This window comes from Miniopterus natalensis, chromosome 8, assembly GCF_054644295.1.
Source record: "Miniopterus natalensis isolate mMinNat1 chromosome 8, mMinNat1.hap1, whole genome shotgun sequence".
NCBI classification, from domain to species: Eukaryota; Metazoa; Chordata; class Mammalia; order Chiroptera; family Miniopteridae; genus Miniopterus; species Miniopterus natalensis.
Window position 1 is genome coordinate 37,225,668 of NC_142088.1, and position 13,837 is coordinate 37,239,504.

At 42.1% G+C, this 13,837-nt stretch overlaps 1 protein-coding gene across 1 annotated transcript in view; it reads left to right on the plus strand.

The window, feature by feature from the left end:
• Positions 1–13,837, plus strand: part of PDE11A (phosphodiesterase 11A) — a 253,430-nt gene that overhangs the window by 205,405 nt on the left and 34,188 nt on the right. The window contains exons 16-17 of the mRNA XM_016209449.2: positions 7,040–7,117; positions 12,728–12,791. Coding sequence (XP_016064935.2) covers positions 7,040–7,117; positions 12,728–12,791 — 142 coding nt within the window. The remainder of the gene's footprint in view (positions 1–7,039; positions 7,118–12,727; positions 12,792–13,837) is intronic.

Consider the following 13,837-nt stretch of genomic DNA (forward strand, 5'->3'; position numbering starts at 1 on the left):
TGACAGATAAAAGTAGAATTCACAAGTTTAAAAAACAAAAAAAATCTCATTGTGAATTTCTAGGCTTCATAACCTAAGTCTGGGGTTAATTCTTCAGCCTGATTTTCCAACCCACTGAAAACAGTTTCCAGTTTCTGCTGAATGATTTTCTAAAATTGATTCCTGTGCCTGTGTCTAAGTCCCTGCAGTGAACAAGGCTTTGATAATTAAATAGTAATTTCAGCATCGCAAGCAGGAATTAGCTATACCTTATTGGTAACCAGCCATGTGACTTTGAGAGAGCCACTCACTTAATCTCCCTTTGCCTTGGTTTCCTAGTCAGCAGTATGGGGACAGGCACATCACCCACACCATTCCAGGAGAGTCCTTGTGGCAGTCAAAGGAGATTACCTATTTATAAGATAATTTGGTAATTTAAATAAGTAAGATTTAATTATCTAAATAATGAATATTTAAATAATTTAAATTTGATAACTTTGATAATTTAAAGAAAAGAATCATTCAGCCAGAAGTTAAATAAAATTTCCATGATAAAAGATGAAACTTGGGGTCTGCAGAGGGAGAGAGATCCAAAATTACATGAGTTAAAACTTCAAAGGGAAGTCACAGTGCCCTTTGTCTGCACGTAAGTCAACAAAAATGACCTACGCAACTGTCACTATTTCTACAATTTTCACAACAATAAAAGCAATATTTCCTGAATGCTTACTTAGGAGCTTTATATACACATCTCATTTAATACTTAGAGCAGTCCCATTAGAATAGGTACTATGTTTGAGCTCGAATACACATGAGGAAACGGAAGTTTGGAGAGATTCAGTAAATTGCTCACAATGTTAAATGATAAAGCTGAGAGTGAACCCAAGTACTATAGTTGGACTCCAAAATGCTTTAACTACTCTGCCATTCTCTCTGCAGTCACAGGACTGTTAGTTTAAGAGCACTAATGGGGAAACTGAGGCCATTCCCAGGAACACTCAGGTGCTGAGGGCAGCAGTAACTTGAGTAAGCCCATGTCTGAGTCCAAGTCCAAGCACATTAGGCAGCAAGCCGTAGCTATTCATCTAACTACAGACTCCACCAGCAGATTGGGAGTGGGGGCGGAGGCTCCAGGTCGGAGTTGCTCAGGAGTGATTGGCGGGGCCCTGACTGCAATTAGAGGTTCCGTGATTGCAGTGGAGCTAAGCTGGGGCACCAGAAGTTGAAAATTCTTTAGCTTTAATACAGTCCTCGAAGGCGTTGCTGTCAGGTAGCAATTATAGCATCATTCCCCGGTAAGGTGTGATCACATAACATTGTATCTCTGGTCTCCCATGTGCCAGCTCTGTGCCCAGCCTTGCTCCAGGCATTACAGTATCTCCCTGTATCAGCACTAGAATGAGAGCTCCATGAATGCAGACATCTCACTCTGGGAGCCCCAAAACCTGACACACTACCTGACATAACAAGTTCTCAAAATATAAACTTTTTTGATAATTGAATTCTCAGATCTACCTGTAAGGTAGATATTGTTATCCCCATCCTATGGATATGGATACCGAGGCTCAGAGAAGGTAAGAATTTCCCCAGAGTCCTCAAGTTGTCTGTGCTCAGTCTCCATGCCACATTGGCTCAGACCACTCTTTAAACTGAGAACTATCCAGTGATTCAAATTTTATAAATCAAATGGGTGACTGATGCCTTTTTGGCTGGCTTTCTATTTAATCAGATTAATCTCCAAATTGAAATTTTTTTCATTTTCCTTTGTGTGCTACAAACACACATCAGCAGTTATGGAACATGCTCAGTCTAATAGTTTCTTGGTCTTTGTCTTTCCAAAATGAAGCAATAAGTAGCATTTCTCAAAAGCATCTGATAATCACAGCAAAATGTACTGACTTATCTAGGATGGTTAGGAGTCATCCTTTGACGATCTTTTAAAAATTAGACTAATATCTCAAACAATTTGTTTTTAAAAAATACAATAAGAACTCAATAAATGTTTCTACTCCTATGCAGACAGGAATATTCATCATTCAACAAATGTTTATTACGAGCCCACCATGTTCAGTGTTTTCAGCTCCCTGCACTGGACTAGCCACCATATTGGAAAGGAAGAGCACAGATTAATGTACAGTAAGGTGTAATGGCGTTTAGGGATTAACCCATTGCTCTTTCCCAAACAGTCTTATATTTTAACAGAGCCTGATAAATTAACTCATTAAGATAATAGGCCTTGTGGCAGGTTGATAGAGGAAATATTTTGCTGCTGTTTGATGCATTTCAAAGCATTTTTATATGTCTTCATCTCCATGTCCCATCCACCTAATAGCGCAACTATATTAAAAAAATAAGAAATGCATCCATTAACACTTACTATGCCTTATTTATGCCAGGTTCTGTGCTAGTTTCTGGGGATACAGAAATAGATAACACATGTTTCTTACCTTCAGGAACTCAGAGCCCAGTGCAGAAGAGAGAAAAACAGTAACACCAAAGTGCGACAAGTGCTGCAGCGAAAGTAAACGCAGGGGCGCTGGGGCTCAGGCCATCCAGCAACGCCCTAAACCGCTCCTGCTTGGTGATTGTGGTTGAACTGAACTGACGGTTAGGTCCTGGATTGTCTAACCCTCTGCCATTTTCAGCATTCAGAGGCACGCTAGCCTTTCCATGTCCTGCATTCCCCGGTTTTATTTGTGCTGTCAACAGCAGCACGGCATCAGACAGGTCATTTCGTTCTGAGCCAGGCCTTGAATTATCAGACTACTCAAGCAGGGAGGTCATTCGTTTTCCAAATTAAATATATGACTTTTGTTTCTTTAGTCATAATTACTGGAGTTAACATCTACATATTAATTTTCTATTCTTCTTGGGTGCTTTTACACCCGAAGTCCAGAGTCTGCATTTAGCAATAAATGACCGATGTATCATTTGCCTACTGCATGAGCTGTGAAAACACTGAGAAGACAACATCCAGCCCTTCCCCTGAACCCACCCAGCCCACCCACACGCCCTCCTGCCACCCCTGCCTGATGAGTCTCCTGAAATTGCAGGAGAGTCATAATAATGATTTGCCACCTCAGCTGTGAGACCTTCCTAACACTCATGGACTCTTAGATGCTTAGTAGATTCAGAACAGTTAGATAGATAAAGAATATGTGTATATATGCATAGATATATAAATTTACAAAAAATATTTCTGATTAAAATATACACAGGAATGGAGATTTTTCACTTCACAAATAAAAGGTGCCTTGCAGATAAATTACAAACCAGAAAGATTTTCAATGTACTGAGGGGTGACTGGTAACCAATCTTTAGAATTATTTTTGAGGGTAATTTTAGCAGATCTGTTCAAATGATGCTTTTGTAAAGACTGCTATATTTTTCTGAGTGGAACATATGTCAAGTAGCAGGATAAAAGCCTAATAAAAATATATCTGATTATAAATGAGATTTTCCAGTAAGTTGCTTTTCACTAGCTGAGGCATTTGTGGTTGTCCTTGAAAACCAGGGTTCCCAATGATCTACTTGAGAAAGTAATGATATGCTTCCTCATGGCAGTGGGGTCCAGATCCCGGGCATCTTCTGTAATTTGGGGGATTTTCAAATGTTCATTTTATCAGTCCCATGTTTTTAAAAGTGCTCCCATTTTTAACATATTCATATATGCTCATGCTGTTGACTCTGTAAAGTCCACATACACATACACATATAGATGCCAAAAGGCTATGTGGGCAAATTCATTTTTTAAAAGCACAGTGAATTTCACATTGTTGTTTTGTAATGATTGTCACTAAGGAGGTGAGAAATAAACCACCTGGAGCCATGGACTCCCAGCCTGGCCTGGGCTATTTGCAGCTCTTCCTTGGAGCATCCCCTTGTCGATGACGGAAAGACCTCTGTGCGGTGCCTGGCATGGCGCTTGGCACTGGTACAGCTGCCTGCGATGCTGTGACATCGCCTGAAGGGGCTCAGCCACTGCTGTCACATTCTCACAACACGGAAGGCCGCCTGGCGCCAAGGTTCATGCTGCACACCATTTACAAAACCAGTCGCAGAGGCCAGAACCGGGAGGCTGGGAACCTGGAATCTACCTAGACCTTCCCACAGCTGCCCTGGGACCCTGGGCAGCTCAGCGTCACCTTCCTTCACGCTGAGTTTCCTCACTTATAAAATGGCAGAATTTTCTCAAAGGTTTCGTACAGTGTGGGGCAAAAGTAGGTTTACAGTTGTTCATATGGAAAATAATACAATAATTAATAAATAATAATAAAAGAATAAACTTTTGCGTAATAACAACTGCAAACCTACTTTTGTCTCACCCTGTGTAGCTCTAACAGTCTGTAATTATAATGAAAACTCAAATTAAACATAGAAAATAAATCATCCTATGACCCAGTTATTTTTACATATACATAAGCATATATATATATACATATATATATATGAGAGAGAGAGAGAAAGACAGAGAGAGACAGAAAAAGAGAAGAGGCAGAGATAAGAAACTTACATGAATTCACAGAGACATGTACAAGGATGTTTATAGCAGTATTATATATAATAGCAAAAAAAAACACACATGGAAATAATCTAAATTTTCATCATCAGGAAATGGGTAGGTAAACAGGGATATCCTGATACATGGAATACCACACAGCAGTGAAAATGAATGGTCCAGAACTATACATCACAACATAAACGCTGAGCGAGAAAAAGCAGGCTGCCAAAGAATACGTACACTATGAGGATACCGTTTATAAAATTTTAAAACATGCAAGGAAATACTATGCATAGTTGACTGAGTAAAATTATAAGGCTACATGTGAAGGTGATTTATGAATAATTGAGAAAACAGCCATCCTGTGATGCGGAGGGCAGGGCAGGGGGTGGGGCAGAAGCAGCAGGGCAGAGAGGCACAGGGGCCTCAACAAGACGAATACGGCTGGGTGGCGAATAGATTCTCGATGTTTATTGTGTAATTTTATACCTTTTAAAATACATTAAATATATTGTTATGTGAACTTCACATATCATCACTTCAGAAATCCTTCTGCAGCCTTATGAAAATGATCAACCCCATCTCCATCTTTCAGGACATTAACTTTCAGAAACTTTTCTTTTCTTTTCTTTTCTTTTCTTTTCTTTTCTTTTCTTTTCTTTTCTTTTCTTTTCTTTTCTTTTCTTTTCTTTTCTTTTTTTTCAAATATATCTTTACTGATTTCAGAGCGAGGAAAGGAGAGGGAGAGAGAGAGATAGAAACATCCATGATGAGAGAGTCGTTGATTGAGCCCGCAACCCGGGCATGTGCCCTGACCGGGAATCGAACCCCGATCGCCTGGATCCTAGGTCGACGCTCAACCGCCGAGCCACGCCCGGCCGGGCTCAGAAACTTTTAAAAAAATTTAAATGTACTTTGGTTTAAACTTTAAAGCATCTATTTGGCATTTATGTGACCAAATATATTACCAGGTGTATGAGGTACATGGTCCCGCCAGTGACTGGGGCCCTTCCATGCGACTGCGCAATCCCGTCTCTGCCCGTTGCTGCAAGGTTGTTGCTGTGGAGATTATCCCACTCTGTGCTATGGTCTTCACCTGCATCCACTTTAAAGGCCTGATCCAGGACCTGTCTTGTGTCTCGAATTAGGAAGTGAGCCACACATTTATCTTCCTGAACTTCCCTCTTTTGGGTAATTCGAGTAGTCAGCCTGACCGGAAGACAATAAATCGATGCAATTGGCCAGCTGAATATGGGCATCCCAGACCAGAAACGGGGGAGCCAGTTGCACTCAGTATCTTGTCTTTTGTTCCCCAAACCACAGTGGGTCAGTACTAAGTATCTAAGATCCTACTCTGATTTCCACCATAAATGACGTGGCGGTATTTTCCAGAGTGTATTCCTTGAAACATCGGTGCTGTGGAATTCTGTGGTTAAGTAAGCTTAAGTAGGCTTTTCTGCCTATTTCTCAGAGACTTCAAAAGGCTAATGTGGGTGGTGACCCTCCAAGAAAGGTATGTTACAGGCGGCATTTCTCAAACCCACTTGGCCAGGAAGAACCTTTATATGGAGTATCTCCTAAGACTAGTATTTGGTGGGATGCACTTTGGGAAATGATATGTCAGGATTCTTTAAATAGCCTCTCATTAGAAAGTGCCAAGAAGGTGAAACCATGTAAATAATTCTTGAACTAAAATGATGTCTTTTTTTGTTTGTTTTTTTGCTTTGTCACTATAAAAATAATGAAGTCATATAACTAGATTAAAGTTTTGAAAATAGACATAAATCACCCTTGTTTTCACAATTTTTGAATATCCCTCTTGTCTTTTACATATCTGTACATCCCAAATGTGTATCCACATGTGTGTGTGTGTCCAGCACTTAAAACGTGAAGACACTATGCTAAATGCTTTTCATGTGTCATCTCATGCAATCCTTCTGATAACTGTGAGTTAGCAAATCTAACGCCCATGTTAGAGGTTGGGAAACTGAGGTTCAGAGGGTTTGAGTGACTTCCCAAACTTGCACAGCAAGTAGGTGACTGACCCATTGTTTAAACACAGTTATTTTTTACTCCATTGGTTATGTGTTTGAACACTGAAATGCTGAAATAGTTATTTTCTTACCTAGAAAAAAGTATTTGCCCTGAATATCAGGGAGCTTATCTTGGGTCATCATACAGCTCAGTTCTATGTGGAATGATAAGAGCATTGCAGTCTTCTTCCCGCCTTTTATTTGTCCTTGCTTTTCTTCTCTGACTTTTGGTGCCAGAGGGGCTTCCAGCAAGTATCCTCAGTGCAGGACCACGTTGTTCAGTTTTATGGCTCAATAATCTTCTCTGTTGTAAATACATTCAGAAACGATGGCGCCTTTTTCTTGAAGCCTCGACATTTTTTAAGAAGTGATTTATTTTGATAGTGCTTTAGCCTCATGATTTCAAATATTAAGTTACTTGGTTCAGGTGGTCTTATATTTTCCGATAAATGTGTTTATGTCACCCCGCAGACTGAGAAATCTCATTCCAGGTGTGTTTTTTCTTTCTTCATTTGATTTTGTGCAGGAGGAGAACTGAGTTCTTTGAACTTGTCAGTAAAGGAGAATATGACTGGAACATCAAAACCCATCGTGATATATTTCGGTAAGAGAAAGCTCTCGTTTCTGTTTCTTCATTATTTGAAGATTTAGGCCTGTTTTCCTGACAGTGGGAAGTGTGCACAAGTGATTTTTAAAGTAACAAATCTTAATTTACATTCAAACAGAGATTAGTTGAATAATTAGAGAAAAAATAGACAATGTCTTTTTGTCTCCTAATGTATTATATTTTCGCCCTTTCTCCATAAATTTGCATTCAAAATTAGAAAATGGTATTCCAATGGGCTTGGTTTCAGCAAACCATGACTTCATCTTTTTCCAGAGAAGGCGGGTGTGCAAGTTGGAGGGGAGAGGAGCGTTTTTGAACCTCAGAAAACAAAGTTACACAGAATGACTTATGCTTTTCTTCAAAGACAACAGGTTTTGTAGGTAGAAAACCAATCAGAACCATTGTGGTGGTGGAAATAAGAAGTCTGTTCTAGAGTTTTCACTGGATTTCTTCCTGGTTGTTTAGAAAAGACAGCCACAAACCATTATTTTATGTGGCAAATTTTAACCACTCGACTGCAGCCAATGCAGCTGGGGAGGCACTGATTCTCTTTCCGTCACACCCTGGCCTTCCGCTGGCCCCACCTCACCCATCCTTGGACCTTCTGCTGTTATTCCTGCTCCAGAGCTGTTGAGTATTTCTGGGAAAGCTTGTGAGGCTGGGATTATGGGTTCGCTGTGTCTGCTCCACAGCAGACAGCCCTGGGATCACCCCAGTAGGACCCCCACCAAACCTCCCCTCTCCCAGGTTTGCTCTGTGAAACCTCTGCCTCCACCTTTGGAACAGGAGCTCTGCCTGCCCCGGGCCTTTGCACTGATCTACTCGCACTCTCTCATTAGAGGGCCCCTCTGCTCCCCCCTCTCTGCATTACCCCTTTCTGTGTTATCTTTACAGACTTTTTCTATGCCTTTTCCTTAGGGCGAGGAACCTTTGAGCACCTCCACTTGTGTCCTAATTCCATTCTCTCCACCTCCCCTGTCTGCACCCTGACCTTGCTGTAGCAATTGTACTCTCTTGACTTGCATTTTCAAAATCTGTAGGGAGGTTTTCCACTGTGACTTTTCTAAAAATATGTTTCCATCTCCATAGCCAAAAAAATTCACCCCTGAAATCTATCTTCTTTTCAAGGCCCAATCTTAGTTCTCGCCTTCCCTTCAATTCCACGCTTCCTTCACACTCCTCTTAGCTTCTTGAAAGGCACTTTTTTAAGTAACTTTTAATTCTGCAAGTAATTATAGGAGTATATTTTTCTGTAACAAATTAAAACATTTAATAATTAAAACAAGATAAACCCCCAATTCTCCTTTGCGCTTCACTCCCAAGTCCCATACTGATGCATAGCTGTGCTGTTTGTTATCAGTTAGCAGTATCTTTCCAGACCATTTCCAAAGCATGTGCATACGTGTGTACCCACAGGAAAAATGCTAGCCTGTGTGAATTTGTCTGCTTGAACGTAAATTCTCTACTTACATATTAACCTGAACCTGCTTGTTCACTCAGCTATATGCCTTGGACTTCATTCCACGTTCATAAGCTCACCTTTCATTGCTGCGCACAGTACTCCAAAACGGAGACTTGGCACAGAGGAGCTGGCCATTCCCTTGCAGAGAAATTAGTCTATGAATGAGATTTCCGCTTCTTTTGAAAGTCATCAGTCACCTCCCAAAAATCTAATTCTACAGCCTTTGTTCTCTTCAGTTTCCTTGATCTCCTCACAAACCCCCACTCGCGCTGGCTTTTCCTTTCTCAAAACTCCCTCCTGCCCGGCCTGGCATGGCTCAGCGTCGACCTAGGATCCAGGCGATCGGGGTTCGAGTCCTGGTCAGGGCACATGCCTGGGTTGCGGGCTCAATCAATGACTCTCTCATCATTAATGTTTCTGTCTCTCTCTCTCCCTCTCCTTTCCTCTCTCTGAAATCAATAAAAGATATATTTTTTAAAAAATTGTTTAAAAACAAACAACAACAAAAAACTCCCTCCTGCCTTGGATGCGGTACAAACATGCTCTTCTGGATTTCCTTCTTTCTTTCTGGCTCTTCCTGTTCTCTTTGGCCTTTCCAGGCTTCCACCTCCCACTGCCTCCTAAATGTAACTATTCCCCAAGGACCTGTGCTTGGAATGCCCTCGTTTCTGAGCATCCCCCTGGTTTCAGCTGCCATCTCTTCTCAGATGACTCCCATCCCCCCTCTGCCCTGGGTCTGGCCTCTTGTGAGCGCAGCTCCTAAAATGCCAGTGCTTGTTCCTCATATCCACCTGCATGTTTTCCTGCAGAGGTTTCCAAATACTTTGGGCAAAGGACCCTATGTGCTTAAAAAAACCTTACCTGGAAGCCCAGTATGTAAAATAGAGGTGCTCCAGGAGATTGACTCCCCCCAGCTCTGCCCTCCCTCCCCATTTCACGGTTAGACTCTGACCATGTGCACCAAGGGGTGGGGCTCTGGAGGAGCCCTGTGTTAGAGAATTTTAAAATAGTAATAAAACCAACTGAAAGTTGGTCTGCTTTTTATCATCACCATGTGCCTGCAATCTAAACAATGTCGATGAAGAGATACTGTCCTCGAGAAAAATCTTGTGTTGGTACGAGTTATAAATAATTGCTGAGGTCACTGTTGAGTATCAAACTAATTTATATGAAAGCTTCAAATGAGCACGTTATTATTTATCCATTAATTGTACATGTGTGGTACATGCAAGTGAATTCCAAGGATGTCCAGGTGTACAGCCAGCCCCTGGTACAGGTAGACACGCTTTCACGAGTTGGTTCCTGTTGGTTCAGGGCCTTTGCACTGGCTCCAGGTGTCCTCTGTGTCTCCAGCCTTTGGGAATGTCTCATTCCTGCTTCCATATGCGGGAACGCAGTACATGCAGAATGAACAGTGGTAGCAGGGTGACGGTGAGAATGAGAAAGACGTAAGTGGAGTCCTTGAGTTCAGGGGTTTTATATGTGTTTATCATTTAAAACACTGAAACAGAGGGCAAAGTGCGAGGTGGAGTATTTTGCTTGGTAAGCGCGAAATTGAGTTCATGCGTGAAATCTTTAACTGCATTTGAATATATCTTTAACATTAAAATGTGTTCCTTGTAGGTTGCTAATTGTTTTAAGACTAGAGAGTAAATCACGAAAGCGTACTGAGCTGTTGCGTGGGGAGGAGAGGCGTGGCACAGGCGGCCTGCGGGGCGGCCGGCTGGCCAGGTGGCGCTGCTCTTCACCCGCCCGCCCAGGGCAGAGCCCTGCGCTCCTCGTGCTGACCCCTGGCCATCCCATCGCACCCAGCAGGTTGACACCACGTAACTGTAAATTAGGCTGGAATTTGCGGCCTCGGGATCAAAACAGTTGGTACAACCTCCCTCCCCGTTCTCTTCCTCTAAAAACACCTTTCATTTTGTGCAGAGGCTTGATCCAAGTAATAGAATAAAACTGCTCATTCGCCTCCCTTAGTCCCTCCTGCGGAATCTGTCACCCTATCCTTGCCCTTCCACCTCCCTGCCCTTCTTTGTTTTAGGCCCTTTTTTGACAACTTATGCCTGTCACCTGGTCTCCCTGCTTCCACTCTCTCCTCATTCAAACTGTTTTCATACCTACCACCTAAAGTTCTCTCCTTGGAGATCTAGCCAGGTCCCTCCTGAGCCCCCAACCTTAATTGACTCCCCAGGGCCAATCAGACAAAGGTTTTAGACACTCTGCCATCTCCCACCCAGCCCTCTTCTATCTTCCTTCTCTGTTTAGACTTTCTGCTCCACTATCAAGTATTCATTGAAAGTAGAGACTCTTTTGTCAGACTTTATGGATAGCAATCCTAGCTTTGATACTTTTTAGCTGTGTAACCTCGGGCAAGCTACCTAACCTCTCTGATCAAGGAATGCAAAACATGATTTGCTTTGTAAAATAGAGATAATAATGGTATCCCTACCTGTAGGCCTGCTCAATAAATGGTAACTATTAGAATGATCATCATTAGAGCACCTAGCAGATACCCCATGAACTTGTTGATTAACTGATTAATGGTGATATGAATGTGAATTTGAGAAGTAAGCTTCAAATTATCGAAGAGATGGAACCTAAGTAATTATCCAAGTTATGGTACAAATAAGCAAGCTTAGAGAAATTATTTCCTGCCCAGAAGAGAAACTGCAAAGTCCGATGCCTACAGTCTGGTATCAGCAGAACCTAAAATGAGAGGCACCTGAGTATAGCAAGAGGGGGTCTGGTCGCTTTGAGATAAGCACAGAATCCTGAATCCTTTACTTGCTTCAGGAAAGTGACTTATCCCCTCCACGTTTCCATTTAGCTCTCTGTAAACTTGAATCCGAGTGCCTACCTCCGAGGGCTGTGATGAGGATCATTGAGTTAGGAGTTAGTTGGTAAAGCACCTAGTCAGAGGTAGACAAGCCATGGGCTGCAGAAGTGCTGTTACAGGAGATCAAGTATGAAGAACAAACTGATGTGTCTCTCCGTATAGTGCTTACTTGGCACAGGGGCCTTGGGGATTAGATGCCGCCTGACTCCCAGAGGCTGCTGATGTGGGTGTGCCTGGCTGTGCTCTGAGTGACCTGTGTTACCCCACTCTGCCTTGTTCCCTGGAGGGGTTTCCTGGAAGAGTTACACAAACCCCACCACCATCTAGGTATGCTCTGCCATCTGGGAAGCAGACGTGTTTCCAAGGCCCTGGAATGAGGCAGGGTATGAAATGTTAACGCCTGACGTCAGGACTGCCCTCTGACCTGTAACAACACACCCTTTCTTCCAAAAGGAGCTGGCCAAGATGTGGTTTCCAGCTGGGGTCCCATTACATTTCATCACCTACTGCTGGTCTTAGTACAAAGAAAGCGGATTTGGGACAAAGAGTGTGTTTTATTTTTCCCCTTTTCACCACATCAAATTATAAGCACCAGAGCTCTCTACAATGTGACTTGTTCCCCATGTTTTATCCCCGGTTCAGTGTGAATTCTAGTTAAACCCAATAGAAATCTGCTCCTCAGTAATCGGATTCAGGTCCTTCCTGTGCTTTCTTACATGCTCACATTCATGAAAGCTGTAGCTGAATATGTTTCTTCGTAACCCTTATAAAACATGCCTGTAGCCAGGCAGTAAACTGGAGAGAGACAGTGTGGCCCTCACCCATAAATCTCAGCTCCACAGAGGGGAGGAAAAGGAGCTTCTCACTCGGCGTGTGCCTCGCTCTTTGTTGAGGGTTTTCTTCCGTTCCCATCAATCAGTGATAGCTGGTAATTAGATTCATCAGCTATGTATATAGAATGAATACTGATTCCCTTGCTGATAGTTAAAAATAGAAAGCATCGTCCATTACAAATTATTTTAGGCAGAGCGTGCTTAGCTCAGGTATAAAGTCGGGCTTTGCTTTCCTCCATCTGCTGCAGACAAAACAAAGGGCAGCCGAGGGAGGCGGTGAGCTTTGTCTTCCCGAGCCATGTGGCCACGGGCTGGAGGTGCTAAGCATGGGGTCCACAAACAGTGCTTCCCCTGTTGACGAAAAGAAGATGTGAGCTTGCCTCGTTCCATTTTATTTATTTATGTATCTAGGACGGGTTTGTTTAGCAATGCAACAAAAGATTATTCAGGCTGTTTTGTTTGGTTCTGTTTTTCAGATCAATGTTAATGACAGCCTGTGACCTTGGAGCCGTGACCAAACCGTGGGAGATCTCGAGACAGGCAAGTGGTGATTAATGGCCGGGCTCAGCAGAGGAGGGACTGGGGGGGACAATATTCCCAGAGCCCTGACTACCAGGCACTGAAATCCCAGTCAATTTGCATCAGTATTAACATGGTGTAAAAAATAGCAGGAGGCTCAGGCTCCACATAGTTTATTGCCCAGCCTTTCTTTATTGTGCTCCCACTGACTAAAAATATTTCTGACTCTGGAAGATTTTTGTTTTTAACGCACTAAATCCAAATAACACTTGGACCATTTCTTAAGGCAAAAGTTTCAAAAATAGTGTTTTTGAGTAGATAATTATGTTTTAGCATAAGGTTGTTTTTCACATCTGAAAAAAACAAAAATCAAAACCCAAGGAGGTAAAAAAGGAAATTCTATTTTTCTTTTTAAAGATTACTTAGAGATCAGAGGGCTCTTTGGCCAGAGTGTGCCATATCCAAATTAATTTGTACCCAAAAAGCATGCCTTTACCATCTGGTTTCTCTGTCAAAACCTGTTAGTTCTAAAGCAAGAATAGTTTTCAAGCCGTAACTACACAATTTAAGATCCTTGATTATTGATAGTGTTTGAGGTTAATATCTCTTTCAGTTTTATGAGGCACCTACTATGTGAACTACGAGGTCTAAAATAGTGACGTGGTATCTTAAGACTTGACATTTTAGGGAAATATGATACATTCATATAACAATGCATAACTAATATTTATTGATTGAATAAGTAAATAACTAATATCAAGTGACTGCTATATATGTGTTATCACATTTAAGTCCTCCAAACCCTCTTTGAGGTAAGTGTAGTTACTGTAATAGGCTAGATAATGGCAACCCAAAGATATCAGGTCCTAATCCCTGGAACCTGTTAACATTACATTAAAAGGAGAAAGGGTTTTTCAGATGTGATTACATCAATATTATTATCATCACCACGATCCTGAATTTTCCAGGTGGGCCCTAAATCCAATCACATGTGTTGTTATAAGAGAGGCACAGGGAGACTACGCATTTAGAGAAGGAGAAGGCGACGTGACTACAAGGCAGAGACT